The sequence below is a fragment of the Nicrophorus vespilloides genome, unplaced genomic scaffold (assembly GCF_001412225.1).
Source record: "Nicrophorus vespilloides isolate i.1.1-1 unplaced genomic scaffold, Nicve_v1.0, whole genome shotgun sequence".
NCBI classification, from domain to species: Eukaryota; Metazoa; Arthropoda; class Insecta; order Coleoptera; family Silphidae; genus Nicrophorus; species Nicrophorus vespilloides.
This window is the reverse complement of record NW_017097121.1, coordinates 14,913-40,886: the sequence shown is the minus strand read 5'-3', so window position 1 is coordinate 40,886 and position 25,974 is coordinate 14,913. Positions and strand designations below refer to the sequence as shown.

Here is a 25,974-nt window from a genome sequence, read left to right as displayed (position 1 = left end):
GAATCCGTACTGATTGAAGCCGCACTCTTCGAAGTATTTATTTTTTCGTTTAGCTCCATCAGTGGGTGTAAATATATTTAAGTAAGTGTATAATATACAGGCGTAAATGAACGTTTGTATCTCTACGTCCTACCCTAAAGGTTTACGCAGAAAATGCGCGATCTGCAGTCGAAAACGCGCCGCGATACTGGAAACAGCTCCTGGATTTGCCGAAGAAAATTATTAGTGAAGTGAACAACAAAATATTTTTTTTGTACAATTATAATATTAACTAGTGTCGACGAAATATAAAGTTTCCATTCGTATACATTAATAATGCCAAAATCATTAAAAGTTGTTACATAAAATGCATCGGAATGATAACGATTTTAGAATATCTTTTATGAAATCACCGAAAATAATGTTTTATTATCTATAAAAGCCATCTGGCTTGTTCAACAAAATCCAAACGAAATTTCTATATATTTGGATAATAAAATGTTACATATAATTTTTGTAATTTGGATTTTCGAAAGTCGACATCAAATTGGTGAGTTTCTTCTCTTGCAATAATTATAAAAGCAAATTTGTGTACCAATCGATACAAAAAAAAACATTGAGAAAAGTAATAAATCCTGTTTGCACTAGCAATTAGTGAAATTTCATTTTAATACGTTACACACACAGCATACAAGAATCAAATTAAGTGTTTCCATAAATAATGATTCCAAAGCCTACATCAAATTTATAATTTTTCAAAAGTCTGCAAAACGAAAATATTAGTTTATAATGGATGCAGAACTCGTGTTTAACCGATGTTATTAAGTATTTACACGAAATTCGAAGCCACTAATTCCAGATTATATATATATATGGTTAATGAGCAACTTCAGCTTTAATAAATTACTGTTTATGATTGCACGTATTAAATAGCGATATTTATTATGCTAGTAAATATTAACATGAAAATTTGTATACATATATAACTATAAATGGTATTCACGATTTATTTGTTAAAAATGTATCAAAATAATGATGAAAATCGTTTATATGATATACTGCAGCTTTTCTCAACTTTCTTAACGAACATCGAATTTTTGACAGCTCTCATTTCGCGACCCTATTAAACATTTGATGCGACTCAATATCGGTTTGAGTAATATATTTGATTTTTTTATGTCGCATAATTTTATTCACAATTTGATCATCAATGTGACCATTCGGCTATTAGTCGCTCTATATTTGATATAGAAAATTATTATTGTTAAAATGTAAGAAAATAATGATAAAAATCGTTTATATGATATGGTGAGGCGTTTCTTAACCTTTTATCCGCGCAACTCAATCTTCTTCTTCCTCTTTTATTAAACCTCCACTCCCTTCACTTGTCAAGCACAATTTCGCCAGCTACCAACTCAATCTTATAAAACATAAAATTTTGACATTTTAACGCAACTGGCAGTTGTCATTTTGCAATCCTATTCAATATTTAACTTTATGCAATATTGGTTTGAGACACGCTGATATAGATATATTTTTTTCTTTTAATTATTTTTTTTTTATATATTCACAACCTGCCAACATTTTTAGCAATAAGTAGAATATTTTTTTGGCTATAAACAAAAAAAAAACAAAAACTATAACAGCCCAACTAACAATTGATTTTGCCGAAAATTTGATTATTAAATAAAAATGTTGTATTTATATTTATTATTGTAGATGATCTTGAAAGCGTATAGAAAATCAGTGGTAATTTGTGGTGTATTCAGAAAACTTTGCAAATGTAAATATATTTTGTAGCGATGCACGTTCGAAGATGCGTTTGGGAATCATGCATCTAAACATATAAAAAAAAATACGTTGCATTATTCGTGTCTCGCAATTCCTTCTGGACTCGTTTATATTTTTTTCTTACTTGTGTATAACAGTTATAATATATTTATTTTTTTAATGGAATAATTGTGATAAAGGATATTTTAATTGCAATGAAACGAATAAAGTTAATATAACATTTGATCGAAAATTTTGCAGAATATTACTATTTTTAGGGAAATATTATTTGTGGTGGCAATAAGATTAATTCAAACTAGAATGGTAAATATTTATTTTGGCAGCATTGTTATGTGAATCAATCTAATTGAAATTATCACATTTTAATAATAAATTTATTTTGTAATTTTTGTCTTAAGTTGAATGCGACATAAGACATTTACTCCAAAATTTGGTGAATATTTATTATTTTGGGGGAATCTCATTTTCTATTTTGTGGTGGCAATAAGATTAATTCAAACTGGATTGACTTTCGAAATATTTATTTTGGCAGCATTGTCATGCTAAGTTTGTTTTATTTTTTAAGTTAATGCAGTTGAATGCGATATAGGATATTTCAATTGCAATGAAACGGATGAAATTGATACGAAGACGGTGTGTATTCCGCAAATCAACATTTGCGACGATATTGCGGATTGTGCGGATGGAAGCGATGAGTTTAATTGTGGTAAGGATGAAAATGAAAGAAAAAAAAGAATAATTTTGAGTTTTGTTTTTTTTTTGTATTAATTATTAAATTTTAACGTTGTAGATGATACACATAGCAACAATTATTTTGACAATATGTTTAAAAAGCGACCGGGCGCAGAGCACGACGATTTTGAGAATTTTTGTGGTAAAATTGAAAAAAAAAGAAGAATCTATTTGTATTAAACAAATAATTTAATGTTATTACAGTTCTGCAGTATAATGGAACGTGTCATTGCCGTTTGCGGGATATTTTCTGCCGATATAAAGGATTGAATGCAGCGCCAGGCGATTTCCATCCCGATGATTTTATCGATATTTTGTATGTAATTTAAGTAAGTTTTAAATTTATGAAAAATCTCAAATTCTTATTTCAAGTGATCTGACTGGAAACAAGTTCGTTAATTTGAGCGCGAGAATATTCGAAAAAGTTCCCGACATCGTCGATACTCTGTAAGTTGTTTGTTGTTATTATGTATATTTCGTAAATTTGAACCTTAAGATTTTTTGCCCTTCAAACACTGCTGGATTTCCTCCAAAGTTTTGCCCTTAGTTTCGGGAACGAAGTAATAGCAGAATAATGCGCCCAGGCCACAGCAACTGCCGAAAACGAAGATCGGAATCGATAGGCCGTTGAGGTCGGTCATGAATTGGAAAAATTTCGTGGTGGCGCTCATCGCCAACGCGAAATATATGTTCATCAAGCAGAGAGCTTTCGCTTTAACGCTTTGACTAAATAATTCTCCGAGCATTAAATTGACGATGCTGCCAAGACCGACGGAAAAGACGATGATGTAAATGATCATACCGGTCAGCGGGATCCACCAAACGACGTCGACGTTGATTTCCGTGAAATCTCTGAGCGTGAAGTAGACAGCTTCGATTATCAGAATGAAGAAGCACGAGACGCACGAGAATATGAGCAGAGGTTTTCGTCCAAGAATATCAACAAGAATTGATGAGAAAAAGGTGAGGAGTAATTGGAGGCCCGAGAATATATTGGCGGCGACGCTGGGCGACATATTCTCGACGGCCTCCTTGAACAGCTGCTGCGTGTACAGGGTGAAAGCCGAGATTCCGCTAAACTGCTGAAAAGTCCGAAGACCCAATATAATTAGACAAGCCCTCCTGTTCGATGGTATCGTGTACAGGTCGCGGAATCTTCCTGACTCTGATAACTGTCTGTTCACGTCGTTGCTGATCGTCCTCAATTCCTCCTCGATGTTATACTTTCGCCTCAGAAATCTTAAGCTTCTTCGAGCCGCATACACGTTTCCCTTCATCAACAGATAGTACGGCGTCTCCGGCATGAACACGAACGTTGACAAGAACAGAACAGGTAGCACCAAACATATTAAACTTGACATTTCTATGGTGAAGTATGAGCCTATCACGTTGATGAACAGCATTCCGATTCGCAGCGTCAATGAGATGTACGAACCCAGAGTACCGCGAACTTGAGGCTCCGCAATTTCACCAATATACATCGCCATAACCGTCAGCGTTGATCCTTCGCCCATTCCTCCCATGAATCTCGCCAAGTACAGTAAACAAACGGAATATCTGCAATCCAAACAATCTTGTTGATATCTACAAATTTAAAAGAGAAAAACTACCTGGACACGGAAATCATTATGAAACTGAGGCATTGCGGTATTGCGATCAAAATTATGGTCAATTTACGCCCAATGATATCGACTAAAGAAGCCGCGATCGGTCCTCCAACAATGTTTCCTAAGCAAGTTATAATAGCAATGTAGGAGCCTTCTTCTTTGCTCACTGCGTACGGAAATTCACCATTCACGAGTCTCGGAATCGAAGGTGATGGCCACGCTATGTTCACACCAGCAGCAATCGAAATAACAGTTGCTAACAAATCAAGAAAATTTAGATAATTTATAAAAACAAATAAGAATTAAATGAACTCACCAGAAAGTACAGCAACGTATTGCGGCCACTGCTTGCTTTGGACTTTCGGACCGTTCTTCGTGGTGCCCATAATAATAAGCTTTCAACAGAGCAACTTCAATTCCTAAAGTGGAATCTGCGAGTGTCGGACAGAACTAATCGATTGACCCCTTTAATTGATCGATTAAGCACATCAAGACACATTTCAATTACGCAAAATTCACGTGATGGAAACATTTCTTGTTCACTTTATATTTATTTTTTTGTGTAGTGTGCTGCAGCAATGCGAATCGAGATGGATCGAGCGGGGAACCTTCAGAAGCTTCACAACATTGCGAAAGTTGTAAGTAATAATTCTTGAAATAGATTCGAATGCGTAGATTTCCTCGAAATTAGTTTGATCTTCATAAAAAATTAAAAAAATAAAACAATATTTAACGCATCCTCCTCCTAAATCAACGTCTAATGCGATAATTTTTGTTTATATTGAATTCATTTACTTCCTGTTATTTATATTTTTGGAGACGTAATGAACGTTTCCTGCGTAAATATTTTACTGTATAGTATAAATGAACTTGATTATATTACTTGCAGGCACATCGACAATAATTTTATTAAAATTCTGCCGGACGATGTTTTCGCAGTCAATAACTCGTTGGAAATATTGTAAGTATATATACGTAGTATATAGATTGTAGACAATAAAAAGCAAATCGCTTCGGATCTCTATTTATTTATAGATAATAAAATAAGACAATAATCCACTATTTCTTCTTCAGTCGTGCTATATTTTTCTCCATGCGTAAGAAACTACTTGTAAAAAGTCGATCCTACAAGTCCCTTTTATATCCCAACTTAATTGGATTGGTCCGAAGGCTATCTTTTATCATTATAGAAATGTAGCATTAGAAATTTCCTTTTTACGGCCTTTCCTCTCCCTTAGAGATAATACATTCACAACAATTATATTACACGTTCCTTCCATAAACCTCTTCTTACCACTACAAAAAAATACAGCAGTATAAAATGAAGACACACGAAAAAAAAAACACTTTCTATACTGAAATTTTATGTATGAAAAAAAAGTTGTATAGAATGAAATTATTAATAATATTCGTAAAGTCAACAATGTATGCTAATAATATTGTGGTCGTGTCTTTTCATAAGGAAATTTGTCATGAACGAATTTGGGATACTAAATTTGTATTCATATTTTTCGGACGACTTCAAAATGGTAAAATGAAATAATTGTTACTATTTTATTATTATGTCTTTCGTTTAAATCAGGGTTAAACTTATGATAAATATTTGTGTTACGACAGAACGCTGAGGTACAATGAGATTTCGGAGCTGCATCCACAAGTTTTTCAGCAACTCGGCAAATTGCTCGAACTGTAAGTGCATTACATTTATATCGCTCGATTGGAAAGAAAAGTAAATCAATTTTAAAAGTAGACTTTACTAAATACGGCAATGCCTCACATAGTGCCACTTGAAACCGCACTGATAATGTACAATCAAATGTTTACGGGACTTAATAATAGTGTTTTTTTAATTTAAATATTTATTTTGGTAACATTGACATTTTAAATTTGTTTTTTTTTACATATTCGGTAACGCCGGCCCCCAACAATTAAAATTTAGTTTGGACTATGCGAGGTATTGCTGTACTTGCAAATTAAAGTTGTATTGATTTTTCGTCTTTGCAGAGACTTGAGTAACAATGAATTATCTTCGATCGATGCGGCCACGCTTCAAACTTTATCGCGGCTGACATACCTGTAAGTTAATATCATGATTTATATTCATTCGGTTGCATATTTTTTGGGTGAATATTGCAGGAATCTCCGTGGCAACAAAATAAGTTTGCTAGGTGAAAATAATATTCCGCAATTTCCTTTCCTCTCGACGCTTAATTTGGAAAACAACTTGTTGGAATACATTGTGCCGGGAACATTCGCTCTAACTCCGCAATTACAAAACTTGTAAGTATATTATTATAGTTTTCGTTCCGTTCCGAGACAAGCGTTTCTTTAAAATTCAACTTTGGGGGGAATATTACATAATGCTTTCGTGTATTTCGTTATTAAAATATAAAGTGAATTATGAATTGTAAGCAAAACAATATTTTTTTTTGTTATATAACATTGATATATTTGCTATAATTTAATATTAACATCATCCACAAAAGACTCAACTATGGTGACTGATTAAGCTGTCTCCGCGCCTTGGTGCGTCGTATATCAAGTGAGCATTTAATTATTTCATAATATATTGACACACCTAACGAGAAAAGCCTTTCCTATAATTATAACGTCAAGTTTCCAAGTGTTTATTTGCTCAGATTTAGTTACAGGTGATGAGGAGTAGTCGGCCTCTTAATCTCGCTAATAGAAAATAGTAATCGGAATATAAATATAGGAAAATTCAGCGTATCGATCATCAAAGGGAAACAACTACAAAAGGAAACAAATTAAATGTTCGTTCGCGCATTTTCGAAACGACCATTATTTGTCTCGCGTCATTTGATGCCGCTTTTACCGGCGCCGTTTCATAACAAATTGAAAATCAATTTCAAGTGTTTTTCACAAACGTAACGGGCATACCTAAATTAAAGATTTAATGACATTTTCAGTTTAGACTACTTTTTTTATATATATATATAAAATAATGTAATTTAATATCTTTTTTTTTTCAGATATTTATCTCGAAATAAATTAAGGTATTTAACGAACGGCACATTCGATGGTCTGTCTCGTCTTTTGGCTCTGTAAGTATACATGCGTACTATATGCAAATCGTGTACATCAGGTAATATTTATAGAACTCTTGTTGGTAATCAAATTGGAGGTATGGACAGTAACGTATTTATAGGCACGGGAAATCTGACTTCGCTGTGAGTATTGAAATTACATTTCTCTCTCTTTCTCTCTCCCTCTTAATTTGGATTATTTAATAAATATTTGTTTATTTATTTAGGGACTTCAGAGGAAATCGTTTCAACAAATTCGATAAAAAAGTTTTACGATCTCTGCAGAATCTGAAACACATGTGAGCTAACTAAATAACTTTTATTATTGTCATAAATTTTCATTCATAAATAATAAGTAATTATTATATTAATATTTCTTAATATATTAAAACAGCGTTTCTCAAATTTATAAAGGCTACCAAAATGACTGCTGTCATCAAAGCGTCAATAATTTTTATGTTATAAACCACGCGATATGACAGCTGTCACGTAAATTGTTATAAAATATATGTTATAAATGATTGAAGTTGAGAAACGTTGAATTAAATTAGTAAATAAATTAATTTTAATGTTTTTTTTTTGTTTTTCAGTTACTTCGATAGTTTCGAGATGTGTATTTTTGCGCCGCACGTACGTGTCTGCGAGCCGAAAAGCGATGGAATTTCGAGTCAGGAACACCTATTGGATAATTTGGTATTAAGAACCAGCGTCTGGATAATGGCGAGCGTTGGTTGCGTTGGTAACGTGATGGTTCTTTTGGGCCGATTTATCGGAGGACCGACCAACAACGTGGTGCATTCGCTGTACATTAAAAATTTAGCTCTGTCCGATCTGCTGATGGGAATTTACCTGTTTGCAATTGCCTCGGTGGATTACAGATATCGCGGGGAATATTTGCAGCATCAATGGAGATGGAGGCACAGCACGCTGTGCAATATTTGCGGTAATGAAAAAAAGAAGAGATTCGTTATCGTTCATTGTTCAATATTTGTATGGTTAATTTGGAGCGCTTCGTAGATGAAATTAGGGAAACCCTAGTTCTCTAATTACGGCAGTAAATCCATTAATATTATTGTGTCCAATTAAGACCGTCGTGAATGTGAACAACAAGGAGGGTTATAGATGTGTTATTAATTAATGTTGTTTGTATTGTAGGTTTTTTGAATACGCTGTCTTGCGAATCGTCCGTACTAATACTGTCATTAGTAACATGGGATAGGTTTGTGTCCGTGACGCAACCGCTGGCCAGAAAACAACCGTCGCCGAGGGCGGCCAGCTTTACGTTAATCTTCCTTTGGACCTTAGCGGCGATCGTAGCCACAATTCCTTTGACGTCCGTCGGTGAAGAGTATTTTGGAAACGACTTTTACGGTAGCAACGGAGTCTGTTTACCTCTTTACATACACAATCCGTTCGCCAAAGTAAGTGGTCCAACCTAGGCGCCAGTCCAAATTCGGCACTGTAACAAGATTTGTAGGGCTGGTTGTATTCGATACTGCTATTCATATGCGTGAACGCTCTGGCCTTGCTGTTTATATGTTATGCGTACAGCAGGATGATTCGCGAAATTCACAAAAGCACGAAAGCCTGCCGTTCGACTCAGCAAAGCCAGGACAGGGATAAAGTCGCACAGCGTTTCGGCATCATCGTCCTCACAGATTGCCTCTGCTGGGTGCCGGTGATAATTATAAAAGTTGCAGCTTTATCTGGTGACGTTCATATCCGCTGTGTGAAAACTTGAAATTATTGTTATATGTTATTTTCAGGAATGCAACCATCAGAGACATATCATCGATTCGTATACGCCACGTTGGCTATTTATGTGATGCCCATCAATTCAGCATTAAATCCCATCCTGTACACGCTGACTACAACATTGTTTAAAAAACAAATCAAACGATTTTTCGACTCGTGCCTACGCTCACGACGGCCCTGTCATTCGGATGGACTTCACAATTCTGGATGCGATTCTGGATACAGCCACAGCCTGAGTCTATTTCCTAAACGGGAAAGCGCCCGTAAGATTCTTACATATAGAGTAAGTTTAATACAGGTAAACGTCGTTTTGCGCCGGTTCGATTTACGCCGATTCACAATAACGGCGATGCAAAATAACGCTTATTAATTGCTGATTTTACACTTATATAGAACTAAACCCTATAGTTACCTCACTGTAAATAATGGTTCATTTTACGCCGATTCTATTTGCGACGACTTTTGTATACGTTTTAAAGAAAGTGCAAATATATTTAAAAATAAGCTACTTGAAAGGAGCACTTATACACAGAGTGACAGCTGTCATCAAATATTTGACGCGACCCAATTTTGGGTCGTGATCCATTTGTTGAGAATCGCTGATGTAGATAAATTTTATCCTAAAATATTTTGAAAAAAAAAAATAATAAAGTGTGTAAAAAGTATGTAATTTCGCTCACAAATTAGTATTTTATAGTACGGTTCATGAAAAATAAACAGTATTCAATTCTCCAAAGTACGGTTGGTCACCTTAACTAAATGTATATTTGTACCATGTACTAATATGTCAGAATTATTTAATAACATTTTGCAAATGTACGTTATAAAATTATATAGAAATGATGATTACGCAATATAAGAAAAAAATAATAATGTAATATAAAGTTATTAATAAACTGTATGAATCATCGCGTCTATTCATAGTGCGCCTCTCGCGGTCAACTGGTGAACTGTTAATCACGTTGTTGTTTGGATAATATTTTGTTTTTATCAATAATCTTCTGCGCGAATTTCACTAGAGATTAACAGAAAATTATGTTTATCTCATTAGTCGATTCTGGAATATTCAATGTTATATGTAAAACTTAATAATAAAGAGTCTGTCAGTCAATATAACCTCAGATCTAAGATGTTGACTTGTAAAAGAAAAACAATTGCAGCTATTCATTAGTTAGATCATGGATATGTACGATTAATTTTCTGTAATTTATGTTTCAGGGAACGCAAACAAGTTTAACAACGACTAAAAATAGCAGCTGCAAACGGCCAACGGCTGTATGATACGAACTCGACACTTGTCTCTAATGATGAGGAGTTTACATTAAAGCATATTTTGCACATTTTTTGTACATGCATACGTGTGTGTGTGTTCAACTGACGAATATCCAATTATTCGTATAGTTAACGAGTAATTTAGTGGTTCGTCTTCAGAAATGTTAATGAAATGAGCACAGAAAAATGAATATGCAACTATTATAACATATGCAACTATAATTTATAAATGCACCCGAGAAGAAAACAAATAAATAAGTTAGTCATAATTATGTGCACGAGATTGAATGAATACTAACTAGATCTGCAACGAATGTTATAACTGTTATATTTACAATATATAGTAGAATTATTATTTTTTATTTGACTAAAATAATCTCGTTGCAATTTTATCTGATATCGTATAAATACCAATTTTCTCTTAAATAATACGTATATTTAGAATGTATGTATATTTTAGAAGCACAGCACACTTCATTGTCCACACTTTCCAAGGATCAAGAGATTTTATAATTTAAAAACGTTTTAACTGTTATTACATGAAACTGATTTTCAATTTTATTATTAAAAATGTATTTGTATGAAATGTATAACAACAGTTTTATTTCTTTATAATTTGTATAATTAAACCTTTTCATAACCTCAAAAAAAACATGCGTTCAATAGTTTTTTTTTTTGTACAGCATAACTGATAACATATACACTAGACATTAGCACTATATATTATGAGTAATATGATAGTATCTGGCACACGTTCCTAACTAATTTAAACATTGTAGATAATGCATTTAGTATAATAATAAAGTAGAATGAAAACAAGACTTAAAGCTGATGAAAATCACAAATCTTGTCTTGTCACAAATCCTTGTTTTTTTTTTTAAGATTTGTAGTTAATTGAAAAATTAAGGCGGACGAGATAAGAATTTAAAAAACATGAATGAACACAGTATCAATACTTGATGATAATTATAGAGGAATTAAGAATTTTAGATATCTTATTAGTAGTTATAATCTTTACCAGTTTGAGCATTCAGAATATAATAGTATATACTGAGCTTATGAAAATATGATATTCCTGTTGAAATTTTGTTCTTAAACAAATCAATGTTGTAAAGTATTAATAAATCTCAAACAACAACTGTATTAGTTGACTAATCGAGACGAAGTCAAACATGAGTATTTCAGTAATTATAGAAATATACATAATAATATAACATAATATCCATTTTGTTCTAAATATCTAATTTAATAACGAAATTTAGGCGTTTGCTGTTGAACTGTTTATTGACAAATCGATTTTCATTGTCAAAACAAACCTTAATGCATTTATTGTATATTATTTGTTATATTTGAGAACTAATTTGTAGTAATTATACACTTGATTCTAAGCAAAATTAATATAGACTCAAAAGAATACTTTTTAAACATTTAATTGCAAAAGCATTTTCATTTGGTTTTGTAAAATAATTTGACATATTTCGTATGACACTTGGTAGAACAAATGTTTATTTGTCAGAATATAAAGACTAAAGTTTATATATAATACAGAATAAACACAAATTAATTGTTAATATTAATTTTAGAGTGAAAATGCTTATATTCAATAGGCCTTTATAATAATTGGTTATTTTTATTTTATTATTTTTATGATTATATAAATATGTTATAAGTTTTTATTTTATTAATTTGCCTATTTTAATAAAATATTATTTTAATATTTTATTGATATGAATTGTAATATAATAATTATAACGTTAGATATTAATAAATAATTATATTGGTATGATGAAATTCAAATTCGTATTTGGCGCCAATTGAAAATCGTAGCACAGAGGAAACATCTACGTGAGTCAAGCGTGCTACGAGCAGAACTTAGTTACGAGTTTGACCAATAGTACTACCGGTGCGTTTCATCTTTCTTTCATTATTTACCCAGTGAGAGTTGGTTTTATGGTGTAACCTCAGTCGAACTGAATGGGTATAAATCACTTTGAAACAAGTTTAAGAAGTATCAGTTCGTATGCCAATAAGTCCTGCAAGACCTGAATAATATAAATCGAGGTGAGTTTCTCAATAATTTCTCCACTGTCACGGATTTTTCTTCCACTTTGGGGCCACGATAAAAGTGTTTGGCTCCGAAATCACACGTGGATCATTAAAACAATGCAACAATGTTTTACTGCTTCGAAATCGGTTAAATGCACGCCACAAATACGCGTCCCATGGTTTCTCTCGAGCTCATTTTCAACTCGGATTCAATATTAATCGGTGATTTTTCCGCATTTATGGGAAATTCTATTTTTTTTGTTCCACGTGTAAAAAAATGCCTGTCATTCACCTCCATCGTCCGAAGGAAGCTATAAAGGACAATAAAATTATTAAAGTATATATTTTGCCTAATATCATCGTTTGGATTAATCGGGATGCGAAGAAGTCGATGTATTTTTGGAAAAAAATGTGACTAATCGTGTCGCGCTCTCTAATCGTTTGAGGTTATGTTTTTATTTTATTTTTTTTCTATTCATCTACGAAACGGGTTCCTTCCTCCATGTAGAAAGTTGATGTATTCATGATTCGTTTAGAAAAATCCATTTGTCGCACGTATTTTCCTCTCTAAGTTTGTGTGTTTCACTTTGAATTCCAGGAAATAATCATGAGTTCGACTGTGTGCTACAAGTGCAGTCGCCCGGGACATTTTGCCCGTGAATGTACTCAACCTGGCCCAGGAGGCCGAGGTGGCGGTAGCTACGGAGGAGGTCGCGAGAAATGCTTCAAATGTAACAGACTTGGACATTTCGCACGCGACTGCAAGGAGGAGATGGAAAGATGCTACAGATGCAACGGAGAAGGTCACTTCGCAAAAGATTGTCATCAGAGCCCTGATGTTCCATCCTGTTACAACTGTAACAAGCCTGGTCATATAGCCAGAAGCTGCCCCGATGCAGGTTCTACTGATCGCATGTCCAACCAGACATGCTTCAATTGCAATAAGCCGGGGCATTTATCTAGAAATTGTCCAGAGAATACAAAAACTTGTTACATTTGCAACAAACCGGGCCATATTAGTCGCGACTGTGATCAAGACATGTAGTAGATGGCCACTGGAACATGCACACAACACACACACACAACAGAAAAGGAAGAAAAAAAAACACTGGAAGTTGTTGTATTTTTTTTTTAATATGTTTAACACTGTTTCGGTCTACAGCTGTTTTTCAAATATTATTTTTGAATTGTCTATTTATTCCTCCTCCCCTTGGAATTCTGTTTTTTTTAGGTTTAGATTTTGATCATGATTATATAACTGCTACTACTACTACTTGTATCTTATGAATAATGACTTACATTACTCTCTTGATTGTGACGTTTTTCTTTATTATTTTTAAATTCATATTTTTTTTAAAAACTACTACAGAACTTCAACCTCCGCAGTATTAAAATTAATACTACACAAAAAAAGGGAAAAACATCATTTGAAAATGTGTTATATTTGCATTATTATTAAAAAAAAACAAAAATCTTTATATTAATTAGGCGTTGTGAAATGGAAATGTATCAACTTGCAGGACTTTTTTTTGTTTTATTATTTTTTTTTTGTAAGAAAATTATTAAAGAAAATCAATTGAATGGATTTGGATTTGTTTTATTGTATATTAAATAATTTGAATAGAAATATTTTCTCTTAATAAAAAAAAAGTATATATTAATTAAATGAATACAATATCAAAAGACTGTAAATGATTAAAAAAAAAGAAAAGGGTGAAGAATACATTAGTTGAAAGGTAATAAAGCTGTCCAAAACTAGTTTTTATTTATTTCCTCTTTTTTTACTCTCAATTATTATATTGATCCTCCTTTCTCCTTGTTTTTTTTCTCTTGTAACGAGAATGCTGCAGCAGAATCAACCAACCAACGCAGCTCTTTGGAAATTATTAGATATTAACGACAGAAGGATATGTTATATTTATTACATTCTACTTTCTCCCTTGCAACTATTAGAAAGTCGACTAGAGATCTTTAATTATTTTAATGATGTGAGCATTCCATAGAATCAAGCGAGCAGCGCATGCATTAAAACTACAATTATTAATATTTTGTTTTGTCCAACTTCTGAAATTCTTCAGTATTCTCAATTTGCTCTATTATTTTTTTTATATATATTAAAAAAGAATTTTGCTACGAGTATTGACATTCGAATATTATCTGACAGTTAATGAAAGTAAACAAGATGGCATGTTTTGAAACAATAGACATACAAATTCTATTATACATACATGATATATTCAATCATTTAACCGAATTAACGTGCAAATATCGTTGCAAATGTACATTTGACTGTTGCTCAAGTCTATTTGTTTTTACATATCACAATCCGACTCAAATAAGAGCATTTGATAGCCGACTTTCCAACATGAGGTTCAATGAATTCGTGCGAACAAACTAGACGTGTTTATAGGATACAAATATGTTTTATTAATTCCTTTCATAACACAATATATTCGTTATATAACATAATAGGAAAGTCAATATCATCAATTTGATGGACAAATAAGATTTATATACATTTTTTTGGAAGAAAACAATCAGATTTATTTTTATTCGATTTTTTCTTTATATATAAAATTTAAAAAAAAAAGTATTATAAAAATATCTACAAAACATTTAAATATAAAACATTTTTCACTAATATTATTAATAGATGTAAATTGTACACAATAAAGTTAAATAAATATATATAAGATTATTAATACAGATACTATTTTAAATTTAAAAAAATATATATATACTATTATATTATATAAGGCACGTTTATGTTACAGGTAAATTGGCATTTTTTGTTTATAATTTCGTCTCGTGTCTGTACTGCTTTCGCAAGGGTTTCACCAGAGCCGGCGGCGAATTGTGATCGGACTCATCATCGGCAGAATCGACGTCCCCATCGGAACTGTTTGTCGAGGCGATAGTCCGAATCGGTTTCCGGGTTCGCCCCCTTCGATAATACTTAAATTCTCGGGGTAATGTGTACGATCTGGGCAAGCTGATTTGGCTTTCGATATCCGAATTGGGTTGACCGGGTAACTCGACTGGTTCTGGCTCTGGAATGGAACAGTCGCAGTAGAGATACCTGGGAGCTAATAGAAGTTCAGGAGTTCGTGAACGCGGTGCTCTAGGCGGTGGACGTCTATTCAAATTCACGCCGTAACTGGCCAGGTTGTTGAGCGATGCTAAACTCAGCAGTTGCGGCTCCAGGTGACGCTTGATGCGTGGAATTGGTTGCCTATCGTCCGGATCCGTGCATTCGGGACCTACCAATTTACCTTGCTTGATTTCCTCCTCTATAATCTTCAGTTCGGCCAGTTGCTTCTGCTTCTTCTCCTGCAATTTCTGATGAATGTTGACGCGCGATCCGACGCTGCTTCCTTCGTTTTCACTGGACGAGGGTAAAGGTCGTCGCCAGAAAGGTACCGCCATCGGCGTCAGACCCGGAGGAGGCACGAAACTCGTCGGTTTCTTTTTCTTCCGATAGAGAGCTGCGGCCGTGGGTCCGGCAAATCTGCAATTGAAAACTCCCGGCGGATGCGACGGCTTATTGTCCATTATTCGGCGTACGTGAAAGAATCGGTAGTAAATGAGCATGAAGAGGAGGCCGCCGAAGAATAAGAAAATAGTTAATGCCGGTAGAAGAAGCCAATTCGGTGGTTTCACCGACCAAATTGCTGCTAAACATGCAGTGACTAATAAACAATTTTCTAATAGCATCACTCCGTAAAAGACGGCCATAGTTCTGCCGTGCGGTTTATCCTGCAGATTGATGTACGCAAGAACGTAAACTCCCGCAACGAGCACGCAAATTCCTAAGCGTTTTCCTTTCTCCCCGTAAAACGCACTTCTCGGCGATACCAGCCACAGGAACATGCAAGCCCAATGCAATGCGAGCACTAAAAATATCCATGAATGGTAACTATGTGCGTACGCGGAAAGCGCCAGCGCTCTCGCAGTAACTGTTCCGGCTCTCCAAAGCAATTGCGACAGGACTCCCAGCCAGGTGAGCACCAATTTCTCCACTTTCTGCACATGTTTGCTGAACGAAGCCAGCGCCCAGCAAACCGAGAACAGGGACAGGGCTGCGGACACTGTGACCAGATCTGTCAATTCTCCGCTCTCTCCAACTACCAACAATGATAGCTGAATCAGTAGCATTGGGGCGGCCTGAAGGAATGCATGAATTAGTCTTAGAATGCACAAATCTCTGACTTCTTTCTTAACATTCTCCAGCTGCACCGGAGCCAGAAGTCTGGCATATCTCCAAACTACACCAAATTGCAGTATATGCAATGTCACAATTGCATACTGCTTCCATCCGTCTGGTTTTCCCTTCAAGTACCAATAAGCAGATACGATTTGCGTTATTAAACTTGTAAGGAGTATCACAATTAAGCACTGAGCCACAATCAGAATAGATCCCTTGTTGTATAAGGCATAAACCACCAGGATATCGAATACTATGTCACAGAAATAGGCTGCCAGTGAGACCACATTGAACAGTAAATCACATAGTGGCAAAAACTCTGACATATTTGGTTTCACTCAACCATTTCATCACATACTGAAAAAAAAGAGAAGAAGAAATATATCAATAAATACATAATTAAATTAAATTATTCTATTCATAAAAATAATAATTTACAAATAGTAATAATACAAATAGTTAATATAGTTAACGTGGAAATTAGGATTATTTTTAAAAAAGCTTACATGTTGAATATTCGTCTGGGCAATTGCCCCGCATTCCTAACCTCCCTTCATACTTTCGCCAAATGTTTTCAATGCTGCGACTTTGCTTTTTCGTCGATTCATAAATCGATTTCTCCTCTCAATTCCATATCGAACCACGTTTTGATACATCCAATTCCAAACTTTTTACTCTCACGTACAGAACATCTCAATCTAAATTTTCTTGAACTTTTCTCGGTTCTGTCAATTAAGTTTTGACCAGTTTTGACTCTGTTCTGCTCACTCACAAAACTGAGCGACTCTATGGAATGTTGCCTGCACTTGTGGCTAACACACAAACATCCTAAAACGGTATTATTATTTTTATATAAAACTTTCATCTATTTCATACATAAATAGAAAACTTTTTCTTTTCTCCCTAATAACTATTTACATCAAGTGTACAAGTAAATTGTTTAATGCGAAATCTTTAAATTGATAATTAAAATAATTTAATTTATGTGATTGCTTTTTTTAATACCGAAATTAGTAAATAAGTATATTTCAATAATAAATATATTTACTCATCATATTTGATTATAAAAAAATGATGAAAATATAGTTTAAACGGTTTAAACTAAATTTTATAATATTTGCTAAAATAAAGTTGGTAATAAATTAAAATACAATGTTATTTGATGTTTTTGTTGGTATCGCATGTTAATAAATTTAATTGTTATCTGTTGACATTTGTTTAAAAATTGTGTATCAAAACAAACCAAATCATAACAATGTATGGATACAAAAAATATCGCAAGGGATCGAAAGTTCAAAACGTAACTGAAATTTACAATTACAAAGTGAAAAGCTGCTATGGGTATTCCGGTTTTCAATTGTATTTCAACAGTGAAGGTATATACAGCCTATTATGATGTTGCATCTATTAATAATTCGTTTTTGTTTTTTTTTGTTGTGTGCAGGATCAAACAATATCGAGAAACTTGTATCAAATACAGAAACTTTTGCCAGTTACATTTATAAAAATATCACTCTGTTTCCCATAATGAAAATCAAGGAGAAGCAAAACTTTCATGTAGATCTAAAGTTGCTGCTGAATGATACAGAATTCAACAGAGAATGGGACAATTTCTCTGCAGAAATAATTGATAATACTGAGTATTGTCTTTCGTGCATGGGTCTGGCAATGCATCAAGTGGTGTTGAAAGATCAGCAAAGGAATTATAATGATAAAGATGTTGAGCAGAACACTTACAGTTTGTTCCCAAAAATCTTTTGCAGAGTATTAAATAATGACCCCATTTTGCAAATCAGAAAGCTAAAAGTCAATTTATATGGTGATTTGTATTATCAACAACACATAAACACTTTTTTTTTAACATTTTATATGATTGTAGGTAAACTAATTAGTGTGAGAGGTACTGTAATTAAGAGGTGCCCTTTGGAAATGTCCGCTAAAACATTGGCGTTCTCGTGTGCAACATGTTTGGGAACTCAAGTTGTTGAACAACTCAATGGGAATTACACTATGCCGATTAAGTGTTTGAGTACAGGTTGTAGACAACTGAAATTGTTTAATCCACTGCTATCATCTCCATACTCCAGGAAATTCAATAGGCAAATTATAAAATTGCAAGAACTCCTTGGATATTCTGAAGATCAGATTGCCAGGATTCCAAGAACTTTGGAATGCGAGTTATCTGATGATCTGATTGATCAGTGCACGCCAGGCGATGACGTATTAATTACCGGTGTTTTAAAGGTAACTTAATTACAAGTACACATTTCGTTGTGTTTATAAATTGATTGATTGTAGGTGCATAATATAGAGGAGGCTAATGCGTTGAGGCAGAGTACAATGTATTTACTATATTTGGACTGCATTTCTATTATCAATGAGAAAAAGAAACTCGATGGAATATCTTATTACGCTATACAAGTATTTTGTCATAAGTATTTATTAGCAGATACGTTAATTAACCAATGTTTCAGAAAATTCACGCTGAGCCTAATTTATTTCGTTTACTCGTGCATTCTCTGTGTCCAACCATCTACGGGCTAGAGATGGTGAAGGCTGGCTTATTGCTGGGACTTTTCGGCGGGACGCAAAATTCTCGAAACTCTCGTTCGAATTCGCACATACTGATGATCGGCGATCCCGGCCTAGGTAAAAGCCAAATGCTGCAATCTTGTTGCAATGTGTCGCCTAGAGGTGTTTACGTGTGCGGCAACACAAGCACCGCTTCCGGCTTAACTGCGATGTTAACGCGAGAGAACGGTGGAGACTTTGCTCTAGAAGCCGGAGCTCTGGTCCTCGCCGATCAAGGCTGTTGCTTCATCGATGAATTCGATAAAATGTCGCAGCACCATTCGGTAAGAGAAATTATTTATTAATCGTCGCTTCAATTTTTTTTTAAATTTTATATTGTTTCAGTATTTATTAGAATTGATGGAACAGCAGAGCATCAGTATAGCGAAAGCGGGCGTCCGTTGCACATTACCAGCGAAGACAAGCGTATTGGCTGCGGGAAATCCGGCCGGCGGGCATTACAATAAAGCGAAATGTGTTGCGGAAAATTTAAAGATCAGCGCTCCGCTCCTCTCGAGATTCGATCTAATATTCATTTTGATGGATAAACCGAACGAGGTCCGTCTAAATCGAATTTCATTCTTGATTTGTTAATAACTGTGTGTTGTTTTTTATAGCAATTAGATATGAAGCTCTCAGAACACGTGCTTGCATTCCATTCGAAGAAGAGAAACAACAGTTCATTTGGATCATCCAACGCATCGACTCAATCCACTTATCAAAATGAATCAACTCCTCTAAGGTATAACTTTAGGTTTTAATGTTTTATATTTATGTATGTATATTGCTTTCAGCGAACGTTTAAAAGTGAACAACGGCGAAAGCATAGATCATCTTCCACACTTCCTAATGCGACAGTACATAGCTTATGCCAGGAAATACGTGCATCCCAAATTAAGCAAGGACGCGCAGACCGTGCTCAAAGAGTTTTACTTAGAGTTGAGGAAACAGCACAGCAATCCTGATTCGATGTTCGTAACTTGTAGGCAATTGCAATCGTTGGTCCGATTGACTGAGGTATTAATTCTAAATTTGAATAAGATTTTAATATTGTTATTATGCTGTAAAGGCTAGAGCGAAATTGGAGCTTCGCGAATTGGCCACGAGCGACGATGCCAACGATGTGGTGGAAATTACGCGTTTCAGCTTACTAGATACCTTTTCTGAAGACGGAGAAATTCTGACAGGAACCCAAAGAAAACCTAATACGAGCAAACAGACATTGGTGCGTTTTCTTTCTTTCTTTAAAAACATATTGATATAATTGATTATTTAACAGCTGAAAGGATATTTGGAGAATTTACAACGGAAAGTTGAGATCACCGGAAAAACGTGTTTCGATACGGATGGATTGAAGCTCATCGCGAATCAAATGGGTTTGCAGAATAACAAAGACATGTTTGATTATATATTGAGCACATTGAATGTGCAAGGGTATCTCTTGAAAAAGGGCGCAGGTATTTATCAATATTCATGTGCGCTGTAAAATCACGCATTTGTGTTAATAATATTTATTTAATTGAATTTAAACAATCGCATTGAGCGACCTTTTTTGTTGATTTGGACACAGCTGTCAATTATAGCTGACCTATAAGAATTGAGAGACGTTGGATAGAAATATGTTTAATACTTACGTAAAATTACGCTCAGTTCTTCAAATTATTAGGTATACACAGAAAGTAAAGTCATTATTTTTTTCTTCTAAATATAATAATAATAATTTAATTGACCCAGTACCCAAGTTTACATCATATCAAAACAAATTACAATACATATATATATATTTTTATGTGTTTAAGAGAGAGATAGATAGAGAGTATGTGTATATGTGGTTAACAAAATACTTAATTACAATACTGAAGCACATGAATTAGGCCAAACATGTTTTTTTCTTTATCATTTCATTTCCATACAACTAAATCCATCTATTTATGCGTATAAATGTACTTCGCTTCTTCAGCACACTTTGAACGAGCAAGCAAGTCCATAATTCCATCGTAAAAGTAAATAAATAAATATCGCGTACATAATAAGAGTAATTTTGTAACTGGATTAAAGAGTGTAAACTGTATACTTTGTTCTACGTGCTCGAGGCGCAAGTTTTATACAATTTACAAAACATAAATTTGCATATATATATATATATATATATATATTACATAACAATAGATAGATCTACACGTTAAAATTTAGAGTATCATAATTTCGATTATAGACGTATTTCATAACGAAAATCATAAAACTGTAGGAATGTAGGCAATTTTTTTTAAAAATTGCGACGAATATAACAAAAAATAAAGAACAGTCGCAATTAATTAAGATCATTAATAATAACCATATTGTTTCTAATATCTTTTTTTTAATATTTTATTAGTGAGAGTAAATTGCCTTGTTATTATTAATGTCTTACATTAAAAAAAAAATAATACTTCAACATAATTAATAAAAAAATATTCATGTTTTCTCCAACTTAAACGCGTGTTTTGGGAGAGCGATTAGTTAAAAATGTATAGAAATAGTAACAGGCGCGCAGTGCTATAATGATTTGCAATTATTTTGGGTGCATCATTATAGCAAAGTCTCATTTGGCTAGGTTTTCAATGTGCGCAAACACTTTTTAACATTATTTAGCCAGCTTTTGCTGGATGGTCAGAGGCAGTCGGAACGGTAATGTTCCCAGCGCGCATCATCGGATTCGTGCGTCAAATATCTTACTGCGATTTGCTTCTCCAGAGATCTTAAATCACACCACGTATGATAATCCTGCAAACAAATAACCAACGTAAATAATTATATAAACAAATGATTAATAATGATATGGTACCTGAAGCCAGATATGCTGAAGAGATTTATCAACGGTGTAGCGTTTCCTTTGTTTGACTTGCAGTAAATTGTTGATTAAATCGATGGCTAGATGAGAAGAGAAGTAAATTGGAATTATGCAATTTAATGATTTGTATATTTTTACCATCTGAGGATATTTCCTTCCACGGATTCGATGGATACATGAAGGCGGCGTTCTGAATTTGCTCGTTGATGTCCTCGTCTTCATTGAAAGGAAACGTTCCACTCAGACTGACGTACACGATGACGCCCACGCTCCACATGTCCAACGATCTATTGTATCCTTTATTCCTTAATACTTCTGGAGCTATACATCAACATACTGTGATTAATTTCCTCTTCCACACATTATGCAATAATCTAATACCTAAATAGGCTGGAGTGCCGACGACCGATCTCCTGAACGACTTCTCTCCGATGATCCTCGCGAACCCGAAATCGCAGAGCTTCACCTGCGGATACTCCGCGTCCGAACTAAGCAAAACATTCTCGGGTTTCAAATCACAGTGCACGATATTCTTACTATGTAAATGTTGCAAAGCAATTAGAATCTGTGTAATCAGGAATTTGGTGACACGCTCGTTGAGTCTTCCCTTCTCGTGCGACAAAATCATTTCTAACATATCACCTTTTAGTTTCTCCATCACCACGAAGATGCGTTCCGGAGTTTCGAACATTTTCTCCAAATTGACGACGCCCGGATGCGACAGATTTTGCAGTATCGCCACTTCGTTCTTTAATTGCGCTTCCTGTTTCGTTGGGAAACGTAACTTATCTATCACCTTAAATTTACAATTACAGTTAGTATACAGAAATGTATCATCATTTGTTGTATATGAATTACTTTGATTGCGACTGATCGCATCGTCCTACGATGAACGCCGCCATAAACTATACCGAATTGCCCCGAACCCAATACTTCGTCGGGGAATATCTGAAAGATTTGACTCATGTCCGTGACATGTTCTTCAGATTCATTGGTATCTTCAGATCCTAAAATAAACACACTAGTTAGAATATGCGTTCGAGGAGATTATTAAATTATGTTCTCATATACTTTTGTTTGCGGTAACTGGCATGAGGGCTTGCCGTATCGACGTCTCCCAGCTTCTAGCCAAGTAAGCCCCTATGCCGCTATCGGGTGGCGGTAGCGAGACAGAGTTACCTTCCTGCAGATCGTAGAGTGGATCCTGACCAACGAAATAGTCAATGTTCGCTGAACGAATTTCAAAGCAATGCATCATTTCGCCCTGCTTCAGTCGGGCCGTATCTATTGCCAAAATATCGGATAACGGAATCTCCCTATAATATTTTGAGCCCTGATCACTTTGAAACAGCGTTATAGACTTCGTATCTAACCGCCAAAAATGTCTTCTCACCTACGAAGAACGTAAACAAAATTGTATTTAGATAATTTCCATTTACGATTTTCATCTTACCGTGCGATCTTTGTTTGTAAAGTGAACCAACCATCCTTCTTTAATAATTTTCGAACCTCTCCTCTTTGTATGTTTCACAGACTGAACGATTCGTTGTAAAGGAATATTAGCACTTGGGGATGAGGAAGAACTAAACATAGAATTAACATAAATTAATATAAAAAATTGAACAATAAGCAAATTAATGTATATTTGCTGTAGTGTAGAAATCTTAAACCTATACTTATAGAAACTATTTTGATATCCAAACATAAAAAAATCTAATATTTTCAGCCCAATGCTGAATAGATCAGTAAAGTCATGTACGTATTTTCGAAAATACGTTTAAAAAATGTCAATTTGTGAACGTCTATTCAAAAATCTAGTTTTAGGAAAAGTTACGTTCGAGATTATACATAAATAATAATATAAATGAATGAATGAAATACCTGGAAGGAATCGAATCTTTATCGTCATCGTGAACTGGAAAGACTTCGGTGTAAGAGCTTCCATTGAATTGGAAGAGATCACATGAAATCTTATCGGTGTCGCTCTCGTCCTCTGTCAAATGTAAATTTGATTGACTTCCATCTCCGCTGCTCACCGAACTCTCTAGATCTAAGTTACTTCCTGCATTAACATACAAAAATAGGTAAAAACAAACACAAATCAAAAAATGTATTAAGCATTCTACCAGCATCCAAGTGTTCTTTTGGCAGCTCTCCGGTACAGTCTTTTGGTATTTTCTCAATGCACTTCTTGTGCGCATTGTAATTGCAATCCTTACACTGCAAACCTTGCTTAAACAAACCCTTCAGCAGTTTCTTGCAGTGCTGGCAGATAGTCGGGCGAGTGTAACTGTGCAGTACGAACGTGTGCGGTATACGAACACGTCCGGAAATTTCTTTCTTTGCCCAAGAGAGAGTACCTCCGCCACCACCACCTAACGACGGCGAACGATTCGGAGCCTTAAAAAGTATTTACACATCGTCGTAATTACACATCAATTACGTTACACATTCTAAACTAATTATATAAAATATTACTTGGTTTTAGGTAAAGGTAAAAATAAAAAAATAAAAATAAATTTAAGAATTTACAACATATATTAAACAAAACAAGGAAAAAAATATAATATAAAATTTATATATAAACAATAAAATAATACTAATACGAATATTCCCTCCACCTAAGAACAAGTAATACAAGTTTTTATTTTTAATAAAAACAAAATAAGTAATATCAAAACTTAAATCAGTCTAATCATTAAGTACTAAATACCAAATACCGATAATGTAAAGAGAGTAAAAAATATTTCGAGTAATAACGATATATCAAATTGTTGTTGTTGTCAATTAATCGTCTAAGTTGACACCGGTAAAAAAGTTTGTTATTCTTACCAATGTGTTATCATCAGTACTATTTGTTGTGATCATTGAATTGGAAGACATTTGTGAACAGTTGGATCCACCCGACGGACTCCTAGGTACTTGCAAGTTGCTGGAACGTCTCCTCTGCTTCTCCTCCAAAAGTGTATACGTGCAATTATTTGGAACTTTAATTACACATCTCTTGTGATAATTCTGCCCACAACCTTCAACATAACATACATTTAAGTTGATGTTGTATTTTATTCATGCAATTGGTCAGCATCCTTACCATCGCATTTCAGCCCTTGCCTCACCAAACCGAACAACATTTCTCCGCAAAAATCGCAAAACGTTGGAGTCTTATACGAATGCACGGACAGCGCGTGAGGCCTCACAATAGTAATATCTGGAATACTACTTGCAGATGGTGCTACATTCATACATAAAAGAAATTAAAGATAACTATATATGTAACTCAATACAAAACATCATACTTTTTCCAGTCAAAACTATTTCCACCAAAGTTTCATCTCCAATATCTGTTATTGCATTCAGCACTTGCAATATATTATGAGAGTTGTATTCATGTCGGAATAGAAGTATCCTATCACTCAGATGGTTTATTCCATGATCAGGAATCTGAAAAAACATGAATTTATTTTTTTTTCTTTCTGTGTTTGTTTGAGGCAACATCTTTCAAACATGTACCTTATTATTTATAAAATCACAAGCTAAATCCTTGATAGTTTTCAAGTTCAGTGAAGACTGGGTGACTGTCACTATATCTCTGGTGAGACCGAATTGGAAGAGGAATGATATTTCAGGACTTTCAGAATCCATTTTAGTGTTTTGCTTTGGACAAATCTGTGAAAAAAAAAACAAAGAAATCATTTACATTCTATGCTTGTTACATTATTGTTAATTGTAGAATTTACGAAATATACCGTTAGGACACCTGCAAAGGTAAATACCAATATGTAAAGCAATGTCTTTTACGTCTTCTTACCCAACGAATTACACCTGTACGTGTGCTGTAAATGATTACTGTAAATCGGGTGGGGGTGGCTGGCACTCACGTTTCGAGTTGAGAGCGTTCGGCGTTTCGCTTAATACTAATTAATTAAATTTTTTAGTAAATTAAAACACTAAAATACATTTAAAGATGAAACAACATCACATTTTTTTTTGACATACAAAGACCACCACCATCACAAAATCACTAAAGCAACCTCAAGAACGATGTTGCCAAATATAATTAATTTACTTTTCAACTTTACTCATTTACGCTTAATATGTATCGAAATTGAATTAAACATCGCAAATATTGATAATCGCATA

General features: G+C 34.2%; 6 protein-coding genes across 8 annotated transcripts; 3 read left to right on the top strand and 3 right to left on the bottom strand.

The window, feature by feature from the left end:
• Nucleotides 1-2,514: 2,514 nt before the first annotated feature.
• LOC108559030 (facilitated trehalose transporter Tret1-2 homolog) lies at nt 2,515-4,559 on the bottom strand. Its single transcript, XM_017916160.1, has 3 exons — nt 4,426-4,559; nt 4,113-4,365; nt 2,515-4,059 (listed from the first exon to the last, which is right to left on the bottom strand). The coding sequence occupies exons 1-3, from the start codon at nt 4,493-4,495 to the stop codon at nt 2,994-2,996; spliced, it is 1,389 nt and encodes a 462-aa protein (XP_017771649.1). The 5' UTR covers nt 4,496-4,559; the 3' UTR covers nt 2,515-2,993.
• Nucleotides 4,560-4,616: 57 nt separating this feature from the next.
• Nucleotides 4,617-10,418, top strand: LOC108559029 (relaxin receptor 2-like). 2 transcript variants are annotated; one of them, XM_017916159.1, is made up of 13 exons: nt 4,617-4,747; nt 4,999-5,070; nt 5,727-5,798; nt 6,114-6,185; nt 6,246-6,389; nt 7,103-7,174; nt 7,229-7,300; nt 7,384-7,455; nt 7,747-8,099; nt 8,312-8,577; nt 8,634-8,865; nt 8,923-9,194; nt 10,130-10,418. In XM_017916159.1, exons 1-13 carry the CDS (start codon nt 4,632-4,634, stop codon nt 10,190-10,192), a joined length of 1,878 nt encoding a protein of 625 aa, XP_017771648.1. In that variant the 5' UTR covers nt 4,617-4,631; the 3' UTR covers nt 10,193-10,418. The 2 variants fall into 2 exon arrangements, with proteins under 2 accessions (XP_017771648.1, XP_017771647.1); XM_017916158.1 differs by having other exon boundaries at nt 8,923-9,209.
• A 1,677-nt stretch (nt 10,419-12,095) lies between these two features.
• On the top strand, nt 12,096-13,814 carry LOC108559028 (CCHC-type zinc finger protein CG3800). Its single transcript, XM_017916157.1, has 2 exons — nt 12,096-12,244; nt 12,828-13,814. Exon 2 carries the CDS (start codon nt 12,837-12,839, stop codon nt 13,272-13,274), a length of 438 nt encoding a protein of 145 aa, XP_017771646.1. The 5' UTR covers nt 12,096-12,244; nt 12,828-12,836; the 3' UTR covers nt 13,275-13,814.
• A 1,163-nt stretch (nt 13,815-14,977) lies between these two features.
• Nucleotides 14,978-17,220, bottom strand: LOC108559026 (XK-related protein 6-like). Of its 2 annotated transcripts, XM_017916156.1 has the most exons (3): nt 16,940-17,220; nt 16,451-16,790; nt 14,978-16,393 (listed from the first exon to the last, which is right to left on the bottom strand). In XM_017916156.1, the coding sequence occupies exons 2-3, from the start codon at nt 16,757-16,759 to the stop codon at nt 15,023-15,025; spliced, it is 1,680 nt and encodes a 559-aa protein (XP_017771645.1). In that variant the 5' UTR covers nt 16,760-16,790; nt 16,940-17,220; the 3' UTR covers nt 14,978-15,022. The 2 variants fall into 2 exon arrangements, with proteins under 2 accessions (XP_017771645.1, XP_017771644.1); XM_017916155.1 differs by having other exon boundaries at nt 14,978-16,790.
• Nucleotides 17,221-17,658: 438 nt separating this feature from the next.
• LOC108559025 (DNA helicase MCM8-like) lies at nt 17,659-20,700 on the top strand. The gene is made up of 10 exons (XM_017916154.1): nt 17,659-17,809; nt 17,878-18,252; nt 18,313-18,677; nt 18,732-18,854; nt 18,908-19,288; nt 19,350-19,562; nt 19,622-19,746; nt 19,799-20,021; nt 20,074-20,229; nt 20,284-20,700. The coding sequence occupies exons 1-10, from the start codon at nt 17,689-17,691 to the stop codon at nt 20,488-20,490; spliced, it is 2,289 nt and encodes a 762-aa protein (XP_017771643.1). The 5' UTR covers nt 17,659-17,688; the 3' UTR covers nt 20,491-20,700.
• A 689-nt stretch (nt 20,701-21,389) lies between these two features.
• LOC108559032 (serine/threonine-protein kinase D3) lies at nt 21,390-25,865 on the bottom strand. The gene is made up of 14 exons (XM_017916161.1): nt 25,643-25,865; nt 25,345-25,500; nt 25,131-25,275; nt 24,926-25,066; nt 24,667-24,860; nt 23,961-24,234; nt 23,716-23,896; nt 23,288-23,417; nt 22,906-23,227; nt 22,693-22,841; nt 22,216-22,630; nt 21,973-22,155; nt 21,829-21,914; nt 21,390-21,767 (listed from the first exon to the last, which is right to left on the bottom strand). Exons 2-14 carry the CDS (start codon nt 25,474-25,476, stop codon nt 21,654-21,656), a joined length of 2,466 nt encoding a protein of 821 aa, XP_017771650.1. The 5' UTR covers nt 25,477-25,500; nt 25,643-25,865; the 3' UTR covers nt 21,390-21,653.
• Between the last annotated feature and the right edge of the window lie 109 nt (nt 25,866-25,974).